The following is a 19,059-nucleotide window of genomic DNA, read 5'->3' as shown; positions in this document are numbered from 1 at the left end:
CTTAGGCAAGAAAATAATTGATAAATATGATTGAACATCTTGCTTTATCATGATGAACAGGGATGTACTGCAAAGTGAATCAAAACTGAATCATTCCTATACTTAAAAGGCAATTTTATTCTAATTTTAAATTAGAAATCATTATGCTGATTTTATCTAAAAATTACATTAAAAGATTAATCAGGTAAAAAGGAAATATTATAAGTACCATAGTAATTTATGTACAAATACCTGTTAAATATTTTAAAAAGGCAAAAAAATAACCAGCACTGAAATTTACTATGGATGCTACAACTGAAACCAGTACCATGGCATGTCATCATATTACTTGCTATTAAAATAAAATGTTAAGACAGTGTCAAAAATTTAAGTCAGGGCTATAACTGCTGTGCAGGAAGATTGCATACAGCAGGCCTAACTGCTATCCTTCGAAAGTCCTACTTGACTGGCTGACCCTTGGCTGGTGTCTGGAAACCTGGATTCCCACCATTCCCTAACTAAGTGTGGCTCCCAGGGCCTAAGGTGTTTGTACAAGGTGATTCATGCTAAAAACTCGCTTTCCTTCTGGGAATCTGGTACGTGCTAGGGGGAGCTTGCCGATGTGACTTGTGTGCCATAAAAGCATTAGGCACTGAGTCTAAGGAGACTCTGGTTCTGCTAGACAGCATTTCACATGTGGTGCCAGACTTTGACAGAGGAGAAATTGGCACATCCTGGTAACTCAACAGGGAGATGACTCTTGGAAGCTTGTGCCTCGTATCCTCCAGATTCTGGCCCATACACCTTTTCTCTTTGCTGATTTTGCTTTGACCCTTTCACTGTAATAAATCACAGGCATGAGTACAGTTATATGCTGAGTCGTGTAAAGTTTTCTGGTGAGTAACCAAACCTCAATGTGGTTTTAGGAACCTCTAACAAATTACATTATATGAAATTTTTATTATTTGGGTTGATGTTTTACTTGATCATAATCAAAAGGTTATTTCACAGAATACCTGTGCTTGAATTTGTTTTTCTTGATACTTGTTTTGGAGATTCCTGTAGATCTATATCTATTTAATAAAGGCATAAAAGGGAAAATTAAACAATGATGTCAGAAAATAATGTGAAATAAGTAACAATCCTATTTTAATCAGAATAAATAATGGAAAACCTTAATGACAATATGTTCTACAGTATGAAAGTTCCAATAAAGAAAATGAAGAGATCACACTGTCAATATTCTCCAACTAAGGAGGGCTTAATTCCTTTTTTATAATAGTTATCAATCAAGTAAATGGAATAAATATAGAAAAACATATAATTATCATCCATAGTATAATAATGTACTACTGATTATAGAGTTCGTTTTGTTTCTAATCTTTTTCTTAATTTCTTATAAAACTAAAAACATGCCTCACCTATTAAGGCAGTGGTTGACAGAACATGCCAAAAAATTACCGTATTTTGCCATATATAATGCGCACCCACATTTTTGGCCCAAACTTTCAGGGGGAAAAAATCTTCCATTTTAATTTTTTAATTCAAATTTTTATTTGTTTACATTTAGGTACTTGTTATTTGCATAATAAAGGAATTTTAGCATTTATTTTTTAACATATTATGGTACAAGAAATTTTATGTAACAAATAATTATAAAACACAAGAACAGATACAAGGTACAAGAAATTTTATGTACTGGTAACAAATTTACAATATTTACGTATCATAGAAGGCCAAGAACTCTTCGACATTGGTTGTAAGTTCAACAAAACCGATTATCGTATTCCAGAGTATTATTTTGCATATGGATATTGTTATTGATTTCTATGGTTAACACTTTTAACTCATAAGTATAACTAAAAGAATTAAAAACTTTTATATAGATACAGAATTAGTACTACCATGTACAATGTGTATCCTTATTTTTCCCTCACAAGTTTGGGCAAAAAAGTACGCAATATACATGGCAAAATACAGTATAACCAAAATGTACAATGATTTATCCATGGATATTCCATCAAACTCAACATGTATAAAACAAAAGTGGTCTTCCCTGCTGCTCTTCTCCATGTATCTGATAGAGTCCAATTCACTCCTCACGTCCAATTTAAATGCTGGTGCACAATATGGAAACCTATGAATCATCTCAGATTTCTCTCTCCCCACTAAAGTTTTATATTCAATCATCACTAAATCATGTTAACTGTACCTCTTTTCTGTCTCTGCTTTATTTTACCACAGCCACTGCCCTAGTCAAACATGGGCTCTTAACAGATGGCTTTCACAAGGAAAAAAAAAAAAAAAACACTACTGATTATGGTTATTTCTTAAATGAATAAGATTTTTTTCCAGCAAAACAAATGAGAAAGATATAAGTCTAGAAAAAGACCAACATTTTAAATTGAATAAATTGAGCTTCCTCACTTTTATTTCTTTCAGCATGGATGGGTAAAAATGTCATAGTGAACTGATAATAGTCCAAGGAAGGAAAAGCTTCCTCTGTCTGCCAGTCTCTTTGTGGTTTCCTCCAACCTATCCTCTATAAGAGGGGACAGTAAACTATGGCCCGCAGGGCAACTCCACCCCGCCATCTGGTTTTGTATATAAAGTTTTACTGGAGTTGTCTTGCCTGTTCACTTACATATGGCCATGACTGCTTTCACACCATAATGGCAGATTTGAGTAGCTATGACAGAGACCAAATGGCCTAAAATCAGGCCCTTCACAGAAGAAGCTTGTTGGTCCCTGCTTTACACCACAACCAGAGTGCCCGAATCCACTTGTTCCTCTTCTGCTCAAAACTCTCCCATGAGCCCCTGCAGTAACCATTGCTGGCTCCCTGCCCACTAGCCATTCCTTAGTCTTCATTCTCACTGGAGAACCACAACTCTGTGTGGATATTTATTGTCCCAATACATAAAGAAGGTGGCTTCTCCTCAGCTCCAGAATAGGAAATGTTATACTAAGCTAACTACAGTGACTAGTTTTACCATTTAACTGGTATAGGAACGAGCATGTGATGTACCCCAGCCTATACATGTTACAGGGAGTCTACTGCAAGCCTCTGTTTTCTTCCTATTTAAAAGAAACACAGAGCTCAACATCACTAATCATCAGAGAAATTCAAATAAAAACCACAATGAGATATCACCTCACACCTGTCAGATGGTTATCATCAAAATGGGAATAAATAACAAGTGCTGACAGGGATGTGGAGAAAATGGAACCCTTGTGCACTGTTGGTGGGGTTGTAAATCGGTGCAGTCACTATGGAAAACAGTATAGAAATTCCTCATAAAATTAAAACTTGAACTACCATATGACCCAGCAATTCCACTTCTCAGTATTTGTTCAAAGAAAACAAAAATACTAATTCAAAATGATATCTGCACCCCTATGTTCACTGTAGCATTATTTACAATAGCCAAGATACGGAAGCATCATAGGTGTCCTTCGGTAGATGAATGGATAAAGATGTGCTGAATATACCATATATACACAATGGGATATTATTCATCCATAATCTTGCCATTTGCAACCACATGGATGTTCCTAGAGGGTATTACGCTAAGTGAAATAAGAGAAAGATAAATACCATAAGATCTCGCTTATATGTGGAATCTAAGAAAACAAGACAAACAAACAAAACAGAAAAAAACCCACAGCTACAAAGAACAACCTGATGTTTGCCAGAGGACAGGGAGTTGAGGGGATGGATGAAAAAGAAGGTGAATGAGAAATACAAACTTCCAGTTATAAAGTAAGCCACAGGGATCACGTACAGCAGAGTCAATATGTCAATAATATCGTAGTAACTTTGCATGGTGATAGTTGGTGACTAGACGTATCGTGGTGATCACCTCGTAAGGTATATAAATGACAAATTACTATGTTGTACACCTGAAACTAATATTACATCGCATGCCAACTATACTTTAAAGAAAAATTTAAAAAAGAGAAACATGTAAAGAAACGCAGTCCTTCCAGCCTTTGGATATTGTCCTCAAAACATGTTTGGCGCAGTTGCTAATTAGCTGACCGGGAAATGAGACTTAAACAAAACACTGACAGCCTCACAGGTGAAAAGGGCCAACATGTGGCATCCTGATGGCATCACTGAACCCCAACACCACCCTGGTTCCTGTAGTTTTAGCCACTGTTACCTAGGTCACCAATTATCTGCAGCTAAAAGCATTCTATCGGAATCATTTCCCAAGGCCTACAGGATCACAGCGACTCCTACCTCTAGTACTAAAGACTTTCCTAAGCTTGCCTCACCTAGGTATTCACCTCCTTCCCAACCATCCGCACAGCACACTGTTGGCACCATCAAAACTGAGCTGCTCAGACATCCTGCAAAGTTCACTTGGACATCTGAGCCTATGTCTGCGGCTCCTTCTGCAAACCTGTAACCTTGAGAGTTGTTCCTCCTGCCCAACCCGGTCCTTCTGCCTCTTTACCTGGCCCCCTTCACTCACTCTGCATGCTTCCCTTAATCCTACGCAGATTTTTACAACTCTGATTCCTCATACGGACTGAAAGTGTCTGGCACATACCACACACCAATAAAAACAATAAATAATGATAATTATAAGCTCTCAGTGGTCTCTGATGCCTAGTAAGCACCGTATAAAATAAAGACTAAAAATGACAATAATACTGAGCTCTTGGAGAGCAGGGCCGGTGCTTTTAAAACACTTGTATTCTGCAGCATCAGAGTAACACTTAGTACCTGAAAGACACTGGATGGTCACATAGCAAACCATTACACGGACAAATGAATAAATGAATAAAAAGGTTTCCTTTTTATTAAAAACCACAGAAATAAACCAGGGACAGGTCTATAATATTATGAGCACCTTAAAAACCAAACTCCATGTCATCTTTGTGTTTCCAATAACTTGCAAAACCAACCTACAGAAGTTCTTGATAGAGGCCTACTAAGTGAAAGGGGTCCTCATGCATTCAGATTGTAAAATGTACAAGGTGCCACATCCAGTGAGTACAGCAGCATTTTTGTCATTGTGAAGCTTTTTCTACTTTTATCATAATGTTTTGAGACCCAAGGATGGCCATGTGGATATTTATTATGATTATCTTTCGACTAATGGCAACAGAGCATCTTGTTCTAAAGAAATTACAATGTCATAACAATTATCCAACAAATATAAGGAAACATCTTCTAATGAAGTCAACGTGTCTCATTCTGTTTTAACTTATGAGGAATGAAGGTGATAATAGTGAAACCTTGTTAGTATATCTGTATGGAAAATAACCTATGCTTCTTTCTCAACAAGACATTGCTTTTCTGACTTGCATAGTACCAGTAGATATCTTTATAAAACAATATCATTGAGATTGCTGCACAGTGGCTAGTTTTGTAGTTCTTATTGTTTGCCATTTGTTTATAGCACCAGGAAGGTATTACTGAGTTCCTAGTTTGGGTTACATTTTCAGTGAGACCAATCACTATGTAATAACAAGTATTCATTTGCTAGATGTAATCCATTTGCTATAAATATTACTCAAAAGATCCATTTTTAAAACAAGTCTAATTTGGTACAAGGTGATTACAGAGGAAACATACAACACACTAATTTAAAAATCTTTTTTCTTATTTATGCAAAGATATAGGGCATTTTAGGGGTCATGACTAAATAAATGAATTTCTTTTCACATAATACTGTCTCAGATTTTAAATTACCTACAATTAACTTTTATAATAATTTTGAATACTAGACTATTAAGAATGAAATTAAGAAAGAAAATATATACATGCAATTTACACATTTTTTCACTGCTCTTTCATTAACAAAACTTCCTTACTCTTACTTTATCCATAGTAGAACCACCAAGAGTAATTCACTATCAGAAGTCTTACCTAGGGGGGTGGGGGGTGGGAGATGAGGGTAAGGGGGATCAAATATATGGTGATGGAAGGAGAACTGACTCTGGGTGGTGAACACACAATGGGATTTATAGATGATGTAATACAGAATTGTACACCTGAAATCTATGTAATTTTACTAACAATTGTCACCCCAATAAATTTAAAAAATAAATTTAAAAAAAAAAAGAAGTCTTACCTAAATTGCTGTTCTCAGAAGGTATTTTACATCTCCTTTCTTCTTTAGATTCAAAAATTAATTTGTGATTGCTGTGTATAAAAAAGGTGATAAATAGTATTACTATCTTAAAACTGACATAAAAATATTTATCAAATATACAAATTTCTTAGTGTATTTCAGATAATATCAGACTAATATTAAAACTTCAATTATCCCATACAGTTCAAATTTGTAAGTGCAACAAACTTTTTATAAAGCATGTTCTTAAAGAAGAAAAAAAAGGAAGATGAACCAGTCATGAATTGAGGGCAGTATAGTTCAATCAATTAATTACAGTTAGCTTGACATAAAAACAAGTGTCTTGAACTCAGAACTCCTACCGTGTTTCCCCAAAAATAAGACTTAGCCGGACAATCAGCTGTAATACATCTTTTGGAGCAAAAATTAATATAAGACCCGGTCTTACTTTACTATAATATAAGACTGGGTATAATATAATATAATATATAATATAATATAACATATAATACCAGGTCTTATATAATATAATGTAATATGATAATATTACATTATAACATAATATAATATAATACAATACCAGGTCTTATATTAATTTTTGCCCCAAAAGACGCATTAGAGGTGATGGTCCGTCTAGGTCTATTTTCAGGGAAACACGGTAGCTCTATAACAGCTATTCATAGTTCTCAGACAAGTTGCTTCTCTTTGGCTTAAAGTCCTCCTCTATAAAACAAGCATCTCACTGCCTTATTTTACCAGGTTGTTAGAGGAAATGAGGTAATATACCAAAACAGTGCTCAGAGAAATAATAAGGCAATGAAATGAGTTGCTCTTAAACTTTATTTGTAGAAACTATTTTGGAATCCCGAATAAACCCTAACGTGTGTCTTTCATAGGTTCTGACATTCAAATGTTGCAGTTTTCAGGAAATGTTATTAATTTTGGTTATTAGCTACTCTTTTTTTATGGTTTGTAATTCAGGGCACCTCAGCTATTATAAAATTTGTAACTAAATTTATTTATAAATATATTACCTCATTAAATCAGATAACATAATGGTCCCCTATTCTTGTAGCTAATCACACTGACTGCAGAGAAGTAACAGAAGTGAAACCTGGCTGGGACTGCTGCTGTCCGGTCTGTATCTCCTCAAACGCTGAACCACAGGTCTTTATTAGAATGATACTTAACCTCCCTGTCCATTTCCATTGACTTGGAAGATATGACCCTCCTTACACACATGCATACTGATGAGTCATGGGTGGGCTCAGCTATTCTAGTGTTAAATAACCTACTTTAGATTCAGATTCAGGGCTTTCTGTTGACTGGCTTCCCTGTGAGGCATAATTGAGAATATTTTGAAACCTGAGGGAGATTCAAGTCACTTTGAAGAGTCATTATTATGAAAAAGAGATCACTTGAGAGGTCAACGTTAACTAAGGGATCTCAGGGAACTTGGTGCCTACTACTCTGGGAAGGGCGACATGGGACCTTCCGGGACCTAAGGGAAGGAGCTCTAGGGGATACCAAGCGGCCTTGGGGTACAGATCTGGTAACAGAGGAGAAAGGAAAGTCTGATCTTCTCCTACACGTTATTTGACCCTCTTTGTCAGCTCAGAATGGTGCCAACTAATATCTGCTAGCAGAAGACACAACAAGACGCTCAAGGGGTAACTCATCATGAAGGTCTGGGCTGACATGCGGGCCCCGCACAGGTTTCCAGTGTGGGGGGAAGGCTATGTGTGGCTAAAGCTGGGAGGCCCAGCTGCTGGGCCAGGGTGCTGGTGCTTTGGAATAGGGGCTGAGCACACAAGTAGGAGGGTGGAAACTAAGGAATGTTGGAACTTTGAAGTCCAAGTGTGGAAAACCACGGACACAGAGGACTCCAGATCAGCAAGGGAACCTGGGAGCAAAGGTCAGTCATGACTACGAGGTCAGACAATTAAGTTCGCGAACTCATCCTACTCACCTCATTGCTGAATATAACCAGGGTCACCTTCTAAGTACTCCCCTTGGAAAACTATGCACTAATGCAAGCACCTAGTCCACCCTTCAAAGCAATTTTGGAACTCTTTTTCTGGAATGGTCATCAGAGCTGTCATTGTATTACCCTTGATGTCCTGAATGTCATCAAAATGTCTTTCTTTGAATATTTCCTTTATATTTGGGTAAAGAAGAAGTCATTGGGGGCCAGATCAGGGAGGGTGTTTCAATAGTTATTTGTTTACTGGCTAAAAACTCCCTCACAGACAGTGCTGTGTGAGCTGTGCATTGTCGTAATGCAAGAGCCATGAATTGTTGACGAAAAGTTCAGGTCGTTTTTATCTAACTTTTTCACGCAGCCTTTTCAGCACTTCCAAATAGTAAACATGGTTAACTGTTTGTTCAGTTAGTACAAATTCATAATGAATGATCCTTCTGATATCAAAAAAAGGTTAGCAACATCGTTTTGACTCATGATTTGGACTAACGGAACTTTTTTGGTTGTGGAGAATTGGCTGACTTCCATTGTGCACTTTGACGCTTTGTTTCAGGGTCGTATTGGTATACCCGTGTTTCATCATCAGTGATAACATGGCCCAAAACATCGTCTTGTCTCGCCAAAAGGTCTTGGCAAACTTTGACTCTCCTTTGCTTTTGTTAATTGGTGAGTTCCTTCGGGACCATTTTTGCACACAACTTTCTCATGCCAAAATTTTCAGTTAAGATTTTCCTGTTTCTCTATCTATGTTTACTTGGTCTGCTATACTTCTCACAGTAAGGCAACAATTTTGACATACAATTTGACCAATTTTTTAAATGTTTTTGTCAGTTCTGCTCATAACTGGCCACCCTGACCTCTCTTCATCAGTGATGCGTTCTCACCCCTCAGAAAAACATTTAACCCATTTGTACACTGCCATTTTCTGCATGGCCTTATCCCCATAAACTTGGACTAACATGTCCCTGATTTCACTTCCACTCTTGCCAAGTTTAACAAGAAATTTAATGTTTGTTCATTGCTCTAATTCAAGCTCAGACATTCTCAAAACAGCACACAAAAACACACAATAATGAACGCCACTCAGCAAGACACCGCAATATGTCGACAGGAACACAGCAGTGAGACACTGATATACCAAGGTTATGAAACCTCACCGATGTAACCTTACTTGCTAATGTAAGCGCACGATGGCAAGTTCATGAACTTAATTGTCAGACTGCATATACTGTTCTTCCTGTTGCCCAGTCAGAATAATTGCTTTTCTACCTAAATGATAATGTGTTGATATTTTCCAGTATATAATTGTCAGTTAATCCTCTTCTTATTAATTTACTTTCTGACTTGATTGTTACCACTTCAGAATACTAAGTTTAAACAAAAAAAGAATGAACAACTGTACCTTTTCATCTTATCAACCGCATGTATGTTTGCATTTCTTTTTACTAAAAATTCCACCATTTGCTGATTGTTTTCACGTACAGCAAGTAAAAGGGGTGTGAGATCATCCTGTAAAACAGAGAAAACAATTTGTAACCTATAAAATTATATATTTCTAAACTGAATTTTAAAACTCATAAAAGATCCTCTGCACTTAAACATATAATAAACAAAAAGCAGCCCCCTGTGCTGTCATCTGCTGCTCCTTCTCTTTCAAATACCCTCCTTCTAGGTCCCCAGCAGATGAACTGCAACCTCATTCTCCAGAACTCCCTTCAAACACGGGCAGTCCTGGTTTCAGGAATCTTTGCTCCTATCACAGCCTCTATCGTAGTATAACTGCAGTGATTTTATTATTCCCCATCTGAGCCAAGAGCTTCTTGAGGGGCTATTTTTCATCTCTGTAACTCCAAACTCTAAAACATAGTAGTAAATGCTTTCAGTATTTTTATTGACTTAATCACCAAAACGATTATCTCTAGAGTAGTGTGTCTAAAATTATATTCCAAAGAATATGTACTTTATCGGAAGTTAAGTACTGTGTCCCAACAGGAAGATTCCAGAAAGATCACCTATGTTTGAGAAACATTACAAAACTGTGCTTTATATGCCTATTATTAAAGAAATGTTTCACTTTGGTTAATCCCCATTTGATAATGCTTCTCTGTGGCAAACATTTACATTTGAGAAGTTACAGAGTTTCAGGGGTACAGTTTTGAGAGCTTTTCAACAGAGGTGAAGACTTTCTCCAACTTATACAAACTTGCTTGCTTCTCTTCTATCAATGCTCTCAGGATCCCAGATGTCAACTTCAGGCTCTACTGCTCCAAAAGGATCACTAAGGAAATGGACTCCACGTTATAAAGAAATAGGCTTCACATGAACTTTGATTGCTTATGAATAAATGGTTCATGGGTTTTCTCCTATTATAAGATCACAGATTTTTATCTTAGCTGTTAGAACGCTCAATATGAAATTTTATTCTCAATTATAGTGATAATCCTGGGACCCTAATGCATATCTATTTTTTTTAAGTTTGTTTTTATTCTAGTTCCATTTAATTGCTACTTAAAATTATTTTATAGTTTAGGCAAAATATAAATTAGAAACAAAAATATCATGGCTTACCAATAAACATTTTAATACTGATCTATATAGATTATTTTTAGCATAATAAAAGCTACTAAATCACTGACATTTTTAAGAAACAATGCTGAGGGAAAAGATATAATATTGTCTCGAATATGCATAACCTCTCCAACTATAACCATAAACCTCATAAGACTTAGAAACATTTCAATGGAAATATGATTATAGGACATATAAAGAAGAGTTTTAAAAAAAAACAAAAACATAAATTCTAACTTGAAAAATTCAATTTCATTGTAAAGAGATTAATATCAAATATAAAATACATATAATAAATCAATATAGACTGTCTTGAAAATCTTGAGATGTTTATCAAAATACACTGTAAAACAGGAATCGTAACCTCCAGTGCTTACAGAGTAAGTGAAGAACCCAGGTGGGGACAGTAGGAAACTAGAGAACACACGTCCCATGTAAGAGGCACAGCCTCGCCACAGCACACCCACTGTAGTCAGGGCTGAAGGGGACCAGGTTTGATTCTTTAGAGAAGCTCGGCATCCAGATTTCTACTGAGTCTCCAAAATTGTCAGTGTTGACTCAATATATGGAGGAAAACTAAACATACCCAGGGGCCACATTTAGTCTATAGGCCACTTGGGATTTTATATTTGCTGTTTCCAAATGGTTGTGTATAAAGTGAACATTTGTATGTAAAATCTTTCCTTTCTTTAGTATCACGTTTTATCAAAAAAATGGGCCCCAACATGTAATAAAAATTGTTATTTAGACTCATTATACCCACTTCAAGAATTTTTCCAATACTTACTCAAATCACAATCCATTTGTATTTATTTTTCACAGATTGTTAATCAAATGAATAATTACTTCATAGGACTGCTGAAACTAAATTATTAAAACAGTTCCCATCTGTATTGGTACTAACTTCATGGTTTTTGATAATTTGATGTTTAAACCTGCCATCCTGATTATGCCAGGGCTCTACAAATTTAACAGACATACTGAGACAGTCTGTCATGCAGCTTCAACTAAAATGAAGGTTCATGATTTTCTATTACTGCAGGAAAACCCGCTTGCAGTAAACATTTGTTGATCTAATGACCTGAGCATGAACGAAAGATGTAAAATTCTTAAAGGGTCAAATTCTACTTATTGGTAGGTTACCCATCAGCAAATTTCTAAAGATTCTCTGAGTGCCAGTGATTGACTGATGGCTGAAAGGAAACAGGTAGGTGTTCTTCAAGCTAGTAGATACCGCCAGTGATACTCCCTTTCACTTCTCGAGCCCAGAGGTACAGATAGTTCAAAGTCAGGCTAAGACTGTTGAAAAGGAAAGAGATGAAGGAAGTATCACCTCTCAAACTCCACCTCTTCTAGAGATTTCTTTAGTTTTTGAGATGTGAATTGATACATTACACTTATCCATGCAGCAGTTCTTAATACAACCAAGAGTTGTATCAGAATCTTAAGGAAATATTTCTAAATACACATGTGCAGACCTTATTAGATTTACTAAATCAAAATCTTCAGGAAAGAGCCTAGGCTTATAAATTTTTTAAAGTTCCTCAGGTGATTGTGATTCGCCAACACAATTCTAGCTGAGAACTAGTGCAGCAGACAATCACTTCAGTCTGTTTTCTCACATACGTGGCCAATTCCCTGTCATTTGAGGATTCCTCAAAAGTGGAAGAGATATGTCACTTATCAAAACTGCAGTTAATTTCCTGGGTAGGAGTGGAAACAGGACTAATGAACTTAAAATGCAACTTGATTTCATTATGGGTAAACTCCTTCCTTTCCATCAAGACATTCTAGATTTCACAGGAGAGTTTAGACTTTTATCTAAGTGGCTGTTCCTGCCAAAACAGGATAATATTTCGGTTAATTATTTGTCCTTCTCTCCTGTTTCTCACTTAATCGCCACCTGTTCACTGCCAATCTGGTGGCTTCAGAGCCCTCCTAGAACTGATCTCCAGGCAAGTTTCCAACTCACTAACTCTCCCTCCCAAACTAAGGATTATTATCCCTGAAAACTGGAGAGCACCACACCTAACCATATAAACTGAAGGAAAAGCAAAAATAAAAACCTCTTCTTATTATTTCCCCTCAGGGGCCAAATTCCCAAATACGCCTTCATAGTTCAGAGAGCTCTTTCCTTTTCCCTTTCTTTTTTCCCTCTTATGCTTTGGCCAATAAGAGCTAAATCACTTTTATATAAATCACCTTTTTATAATATAGGAACTTGTTAATAGCAGGAAGATTTCTATGGTACTGTAAAAAGCTTTTGTTTTGTTTGAGTTTTAAGATCAAGCCTATTTCCAAGGCAAATTTGGTTTTCTGTGTTACTTTCCATGAATTGGGAAAGAACTCAGACGGGAAAAAAATATTTGAAAAAGAAAGTTTTGCCTTTGACAAACTGTTTTCACAAATATTTGCTGTAAATGTATAAAAGAGAGCTGTACCCTCTACTGCTTCTTCAGAAGTATCATTATATAAACAAAGGGAAATCTTCGACAATTAAGTTCAATATGTTTTCATTCAAGGAACTGCCTGACAAGCAAACATGTAAAACTGACCCTACCAGTGCCAACCGAGAGCATTCCTGCCGGGGTTGCAGTGACGAGAGGTGATGTACGTCCAGGAGCAAAAGCGCGTGAAAGCGGCCCCATCACCTCCTCCCTCTGTACACCTACAACCCGTCCAGGACCGGCATGAGGCTGAGCTGGAGCCCCACTCCGAGGTGGAGACCCTGAGAGGGGCCGTGGCTGGCAGAGGGGTTCTGAGCACAGGCAGCTGTCCTTGCTGGATGCCCAGACGTGACTGACCCTCCTGCCCAGTCTGCAGAACCCCGGGTTCCTGGGGTGCCCAGGGCCTGTGGCCTGCTGCTTCCCCTCCCCACCTGCACACCGCCAGCTCCCCCTGCCGGGTACCAGGTCTCCATTCCTCCTCCCACCCATCCCCAGCAGCGCCCATGTCCTAAGGCCCTGCCCTCACAGAAGCCACCCCCTCATCACTTCCCTCCCCCCAGACCTTCAGCGCTTGGTGGGCTCTGAGCCTGGCACCCACTCCCACGCAGAACAGCAAGTGCTTCCTTCTGGGGTGGAATGGGAGCTGGGAGGCAGAGCTGGGCCCTTTCCGTGGACACCCCATTTCCCAGCCTTCCTGACTTGGCTTTGGAGTTGTTTCCGTGGTGACGAGGCCTGGTGTACAGTATGCAATACATACCTACTAGAAATACAATGCTTGGGGCTAAAGAGACGTGTATTGCAAATATTGTGTAAATAATCCATTGATCTACACCTTGTTCCTTGCTTCCATATCTGCCTGGTGTTGCAGCAGCTTTACGGCTATCGCGATGTTCCAACCCAGGGCTGAGTAGTGGAGAGCGGTGTTGCCATGGATGTCCATTATATTTGGATCAGCACCGCATTCCAGCAGGAGACTCACACACTCCTCTTCTTGACACTGTATGGCCTGTGGATTATGCCCAGAAATAGATGGTAAATTCTGGGAATTCAAAGTAGACATTCCACAACTTTCCCCAATCAGGTCTAGTTAATCGAGATACATTCATTTTTATTCTAAATAATGAAATCCATCTGGTGTTGACATAGCTGGCTACCACGTACCTTCATCAGAGCTGTCCTGTTCTCGTTGTCACGGAGGTTCAGCTCACATTTCCTGTCTGTTAACAGAGTCACCACTCCCAGGTGACCACCAGCACAGGCCAGATGCAGAGCGGTCCTATGAGGGTGACAAGGCTTTTAAGGACATTACAGGGCACTGTGTCAAACATGCAATTCCTCACATTAACTGTGAACGTGAAATGCTATTCCTAGGCCTTCTAAGCCAATATGGAGTTTGCTTCTGGGCAAAGCACAATATTTACTAGCTCTTGTCACTCACCACATGAATGAAAGAGCAGCCTATGTGAGTAAAAGAGGACATGACCCGGGGATTCAGCTCAACATAGGTTTGATCCCACTTCAACTCTGTCACTTGTTAGCTATCCCTTCGTCTTTGTGGGCCTCGATTTCCTCATCAACAAAATGGGCATAAAAACAGTAGTTACCTCACAGGACACAGGAGTTTGCTTAAATGAGATCTACGCAAAGAATTTGCTACACTTCCTACCACAAAACACAGCTGAATAATTGTTAGATAATATTATTGTAATTCTTACTATCACTACTACTTCACAAAGATAACATTAAGTAAAATGATATCACTCTACCTACTTTGCAGATATATTTTAAGAATTAGAAAGGACACTGTAGTTCAATATTTCTAAGATGCTTATTTTCTCACATGTTAACATCTCTGACATTGGAATTCAATTTATAATTCAAAATGTCTTATCACTATGATCGGCAGCATTTTTAAACCTTTATCACTGGATCATAAAGTAGTGGGCACCCTGCCCTCCGTGGTGCCTTACAAGTGCGACAATGGTATTTGCATCAGACCAACTGCAGGTCTAGGCACATGGTTGGCATGTAAATAAATTTTAGTTCTTAAAAGCATTATGCGGAAGAGGACTAACATAACAAAACAAAACAAGAAAATAATTTTTTTTAAAAGTAAGTCTTACTTTGATTTTCAAGAAACTTTAAGTGAAAGAAAATTCAGCATTCAAATGAATAGGGATGGTTCATTTTATTCATTGTTTAGATTTAGCATTATATGAAAATCGGGTATTTCCAATGATCAGTATTAGTATTTAACACTAATATACACTTTCAAAAGGGCAGGTAGAGGTTATCTTCTACAATTTCCTACCTTCAGAAATACTTTTGTTTGAAAGAAGAAAAATCTTCAATTGACATAAGGTCCTAATACTTCAATTTTAAATTTCTCATTTACTTATAATGGGCAACATGAAGGTTTAAGGATGAAAAGGTCCTGAGTAGACTATGTTTGCTACATAATAGGTATTCAGATTATATTTGATGAATAAATGGATTGAATAACTATAGTTGGAGACTTCAGTAATTTTCACGGAAACTTTTATAAAGTAAAGCAATATTTCTGCGATAGTAATAATCACTTATATTGCTATTTTTATTTTTTCATTTTCATTAAGACACAACTGAAATGATTATAATCTTTTACATATTTTATGTAATAAAGCTATATATAATAAAAAACGTGTATAACTATATACTCGTATATACATAAACTCTACAGACACAGATAAAAAGATTCCCTGTACTTCTGAGAAGGCTAAATGTTGTCAGAAGATACCAACCCTCAAAAAATGTTTTAAATAAATGAAAGTGAGAAATTATTTTTATCTGCAAGATTCATATTCCTGCTCTTCCCCAGGAATATTTCATTAATAATAAACTTTTGCTAGCATGTCTATACAACTTCACTTCTATACAAATAGAAATCAGATTTTTAAACAAGGAAAAGAAAATTTCACTTATAATAGAAATGATCAGATATCAATTTTATCCCATTTTGCACATGTTTTTGGCTAACAGAAGATCATAGTCTATTTGTGTGTGTGTACAAACAAACTGATTTTTTTCTCCCTTTTCAATCTACCAAAGTACATCTTCGCATGTCAACATACATCTATTATCCATACCACCTTCAGTGGTCCATATTATTTATTCTATCCTATTAATGCACTGCAATTTATTTATAAAATCTATTCATTCTGCTTAATACATTGCTATTTTAAGCAGTGCTGAGAAAAACAAATTGTAATTTATCTATTATTTTGTAAAGATATTTTAGTATAAATTGAATTGATGGGTAAAGGGAATATATATTTTTTAAATGTGGTCCTTATCACCAAATTGCCTGTCTGAAAAGTCAGAAGCTATTTGAACTTGAAACAGCAATGTAAGTGCCATGGCTCCTCACCTTCACACACTTTGTGGATGGAAAAGGGAATTTCATTTCTCTTTTAACTTAAATCCCTTTTCTCACCAGGGACACTAAATAATTTTCCTATGTCTGTTGGTCACTTGTAGATCTATTGAAAGGACTTTGTCCAGTTTCAAATTAGAGTTGTTTTCTTGATGATTCCAAAAACTTCTCAGTAAAAGGAAAATATACTGTTTCTCTCATATGCATACATGTTGTAAATATTTTGGAAGTACATTTTCTTTTACTTTGTTAATATTATTTTCTGATATACAGAGGGTTATAGTTTTTTTATATTGCTCAGTCTCCAAAATTCTTGCTTTTGAAATCTTTGTCAACATAAAAAATATATAAATAGACATTTGTGTTTTCTTCTGATACTTTTCTCATTTTGTATATTTAAAAATGTTTAATCTATACTCCATCTGGAACTTAAATTTGTGATTTAAAAATCTAGCTAATTTTCTCCAAATACTTAACAGGTATGTCTCCACCATTTATGAGTAATTCACCTTTTCTACTAACATAAAATGTCACCAATATCAAATTCTAAACTTTTACACATGTTTGGGTCTTTGAGCATTTTCTATTCTGTTCGAATCATTTAACTTTCTTCTCAGTTATTAGCAAACAATTCGTGGAAATTTATAGCACATGTTAATATCTAGAATGGCAAACCTTTGTCTACTATACAAAAATTCCCTTTACTTCATCACAATAAAGGATGGCATATGTAACTCAAAAATTTTTAAACCATATTTTTGTTTGATTTATGTAAAAATGATAAATAGAGAAAGAGCACACATTTTGAGAAAAATGAGTCTTCCTATTTAAGACCACAGCCATCTTCCCACTTCAAGGTTCCCTTCTAAGGTACCTCAATGAAGACCATATACTTAGGTGTACACTGATATAAAACGGATACTGGATTATATCCGAGGAATTTTTAGCCCACCAGTTGCTCTATTATGGGAACTATTTTTCTCGTTATGCACTTTTCTATAGTATATAACATTACGGTATAAAATTGTGAATATCAAAAATAAAATGCTGTATATACTTATTTTCATTTTTATTATTGATATTCAGTTAAATCGCTTTAAAATTGCCACTAAAGTGCTCTGGCAAATTCATCATGGGGAATGATGAATGGGTCCTTAAGTTTTCATTTCTGCGGCTCACGAAGTCGGCCTGGGCCCTGGACCCCAGGTAGGGTCCCCTCAACAAAGGGAAGAGCCCAGCATCCTCGGTGACAGGAGGGCTGGGCTCCACCTGGATACGCCCGGGCAGGTGAGCCCTTCTCCCAGCTTCCCCCAGCCTCTTCCCAGCCCCGGCAACCAGCCTCGAAGTCCCTATTACCTGTTCATCCTGTCTCTGTCATTCAAGCCATTTATCCGGAGCAATAGAAGCTGCTGCACTTTCGCTACGTCGCCCACGCTGGCAGCTTTGTGGATCTTACCCAGATCTTTGTCTCGGATGTGGTACCCAGGCCCCAAGGGGACTGTATTACCAGTCTCAGCCATCATGCCAACGCCTTTGCTCCGCGGGCTAGTTAACGAGCCCAAGGGCGACTTGCCCTTCCGATTCCCAAAGCCAAAAATCTTCTTCATCGCAGAGCCCACCGGCTTCAGAGACGCTTCAGCACCCGCTCAGATTCTCACCTCCTCTTGAGCCCACCACGCGCGCTCTAGGTAAACAAACCGCCTCCCGCCACAACATCCCAACAGGGCAGCGCCAGAGTTCGGAATCTTTCAATCCAAAATAATTGTAACCAAGGAATGCCACTAAACACAAGTGCGCCTGCGTGCCTCAGAGGCTTATGTCTCTGCGCAAGCGCACAGAGGCACTCAACCAAAGTCAAGAGTACCCAGAGCGCATGTGCGGGCCCAGGAGGCTCAAATCTCAGCGGTTGCTTGCGGGCAGTGCTGGGTTCCTTTCTAAAGTTGGTGGCTTTTGGCCCAGTGTTTCCAGACTTTTGCGAAAGTTAGATTCGCCCAGTGGAGAAGTGGTCTTTGCCTCCGCCTTGGGCTAGAGTGGTGTGGAACTTAAGGGTGCTGAAGGACTCATTCCCCCAGAAAACTCCCCTAAAAAAAAAAAAAAAAAAAAAATCTCTGAATCTCCTTGTCCCCAGTTTAGGCCTTTTCCACAACCCTCTGGGCCCCAGCCAGTCTGGAGACTGGCTAAAGCGAATGCAACAACAGAAACATGTTAATACACATGCACACTTATGAGAAACCAATGAACATTCTTCAAATAAAGTGAAAATGTATTTCTGTATGCCTCTTAACCCTCTCCTTTGGCCCAGCCTTATGTTTACATTTTCTTTACTGTTGTTTTCCCCAATTAAATCCTTAATCAATCCAAGATTTGTTTTGGAACATGGTGTAACATTTAAGAACTTCTTTAAAAATGTCTATTCACACGTCGCAAACCATCTTTTCTCACCTAGTTTAAAATGCCACTTTATTGTGCATTAAATTCTCAGGTATGTTTTTTCTCCTTCTGGGTTTGTCGGTCTGTTCCACTGAATGATCTGCTTCTTGCATCAATACTCCACTATTTTAACTTCTTTATAAAATATATTTT

General features: G+C 37.5%; 1 protein-coding gene across 6 annotated transcripts in view; it reads right to left on the bottom strand.

Annotated features, from left to right (window-relative positions):
• Positions 1-18,302, bottom strand: part of LOC109456700 (ankyrin repeat domain-containing protein 26) — a 99,608-nt gene extending 81,306 nt beyond the window's left edge. For 2 of the 6 annotated variants that reach the window (XM_088789337.1, XM_088789340.1), the window contains exons 1-6: positions 17,833-18,277; positions 14,226-14,340; positions 13,897-14,070; positions 9,452-9,558; positions 6,069-6,139; positions 996-1,052 (exon numbers count right to left, since the gene is read on the bottom strand). In XM_088789337.1, the coding sequence (XP_088645463.1) occupies positions 996-1,052; positions 6,069-6,139; positions 9,452-9,558; positions 13,897-14,070; positions 14,226-14,340; positions 17,833-18,083 (775 nt within the window). In that variant the 5' untranslated portion in view covers positions 18,084-18,277. Of the gene's footprint in view, positions 1-995; positions 1,053-6,068; positions 6,140-9,451; positions 9,559-13,896; positions 14,071-14,225; positions 14,341-17,832 lie in introns of all 6 variants that reach the window. The other 4 variants (XM_088789341.1, XM_074324972.2, XM_088789344.1 and 1 more) reach the window with 4 other exon arrangements.
• Positions 18,303-19,059: the final 757 nt, after the last annotated feature.

This window comes from Rhinolophus sinicus, chromosome 1 (genome assembly GCF_057876585.1).
Source record: "Rhinolophus sinicus isolate RSI-liver-muscle chromosome 1, RSI-T2T, whole genome shotgun sequence".
NCBI classification, from domain to species: domain Eukaryota; kingdom Metazoa; phylum Chordata; class Mammalia; order Chiroptera; family Rhinolophidae; genus Rhinolophus; species Rhinolophus sinicus.
Note: the sequence above shows the minus strand (reverse complement) of the source record. Positions and strands in the feature narration are given on the sequence as shown.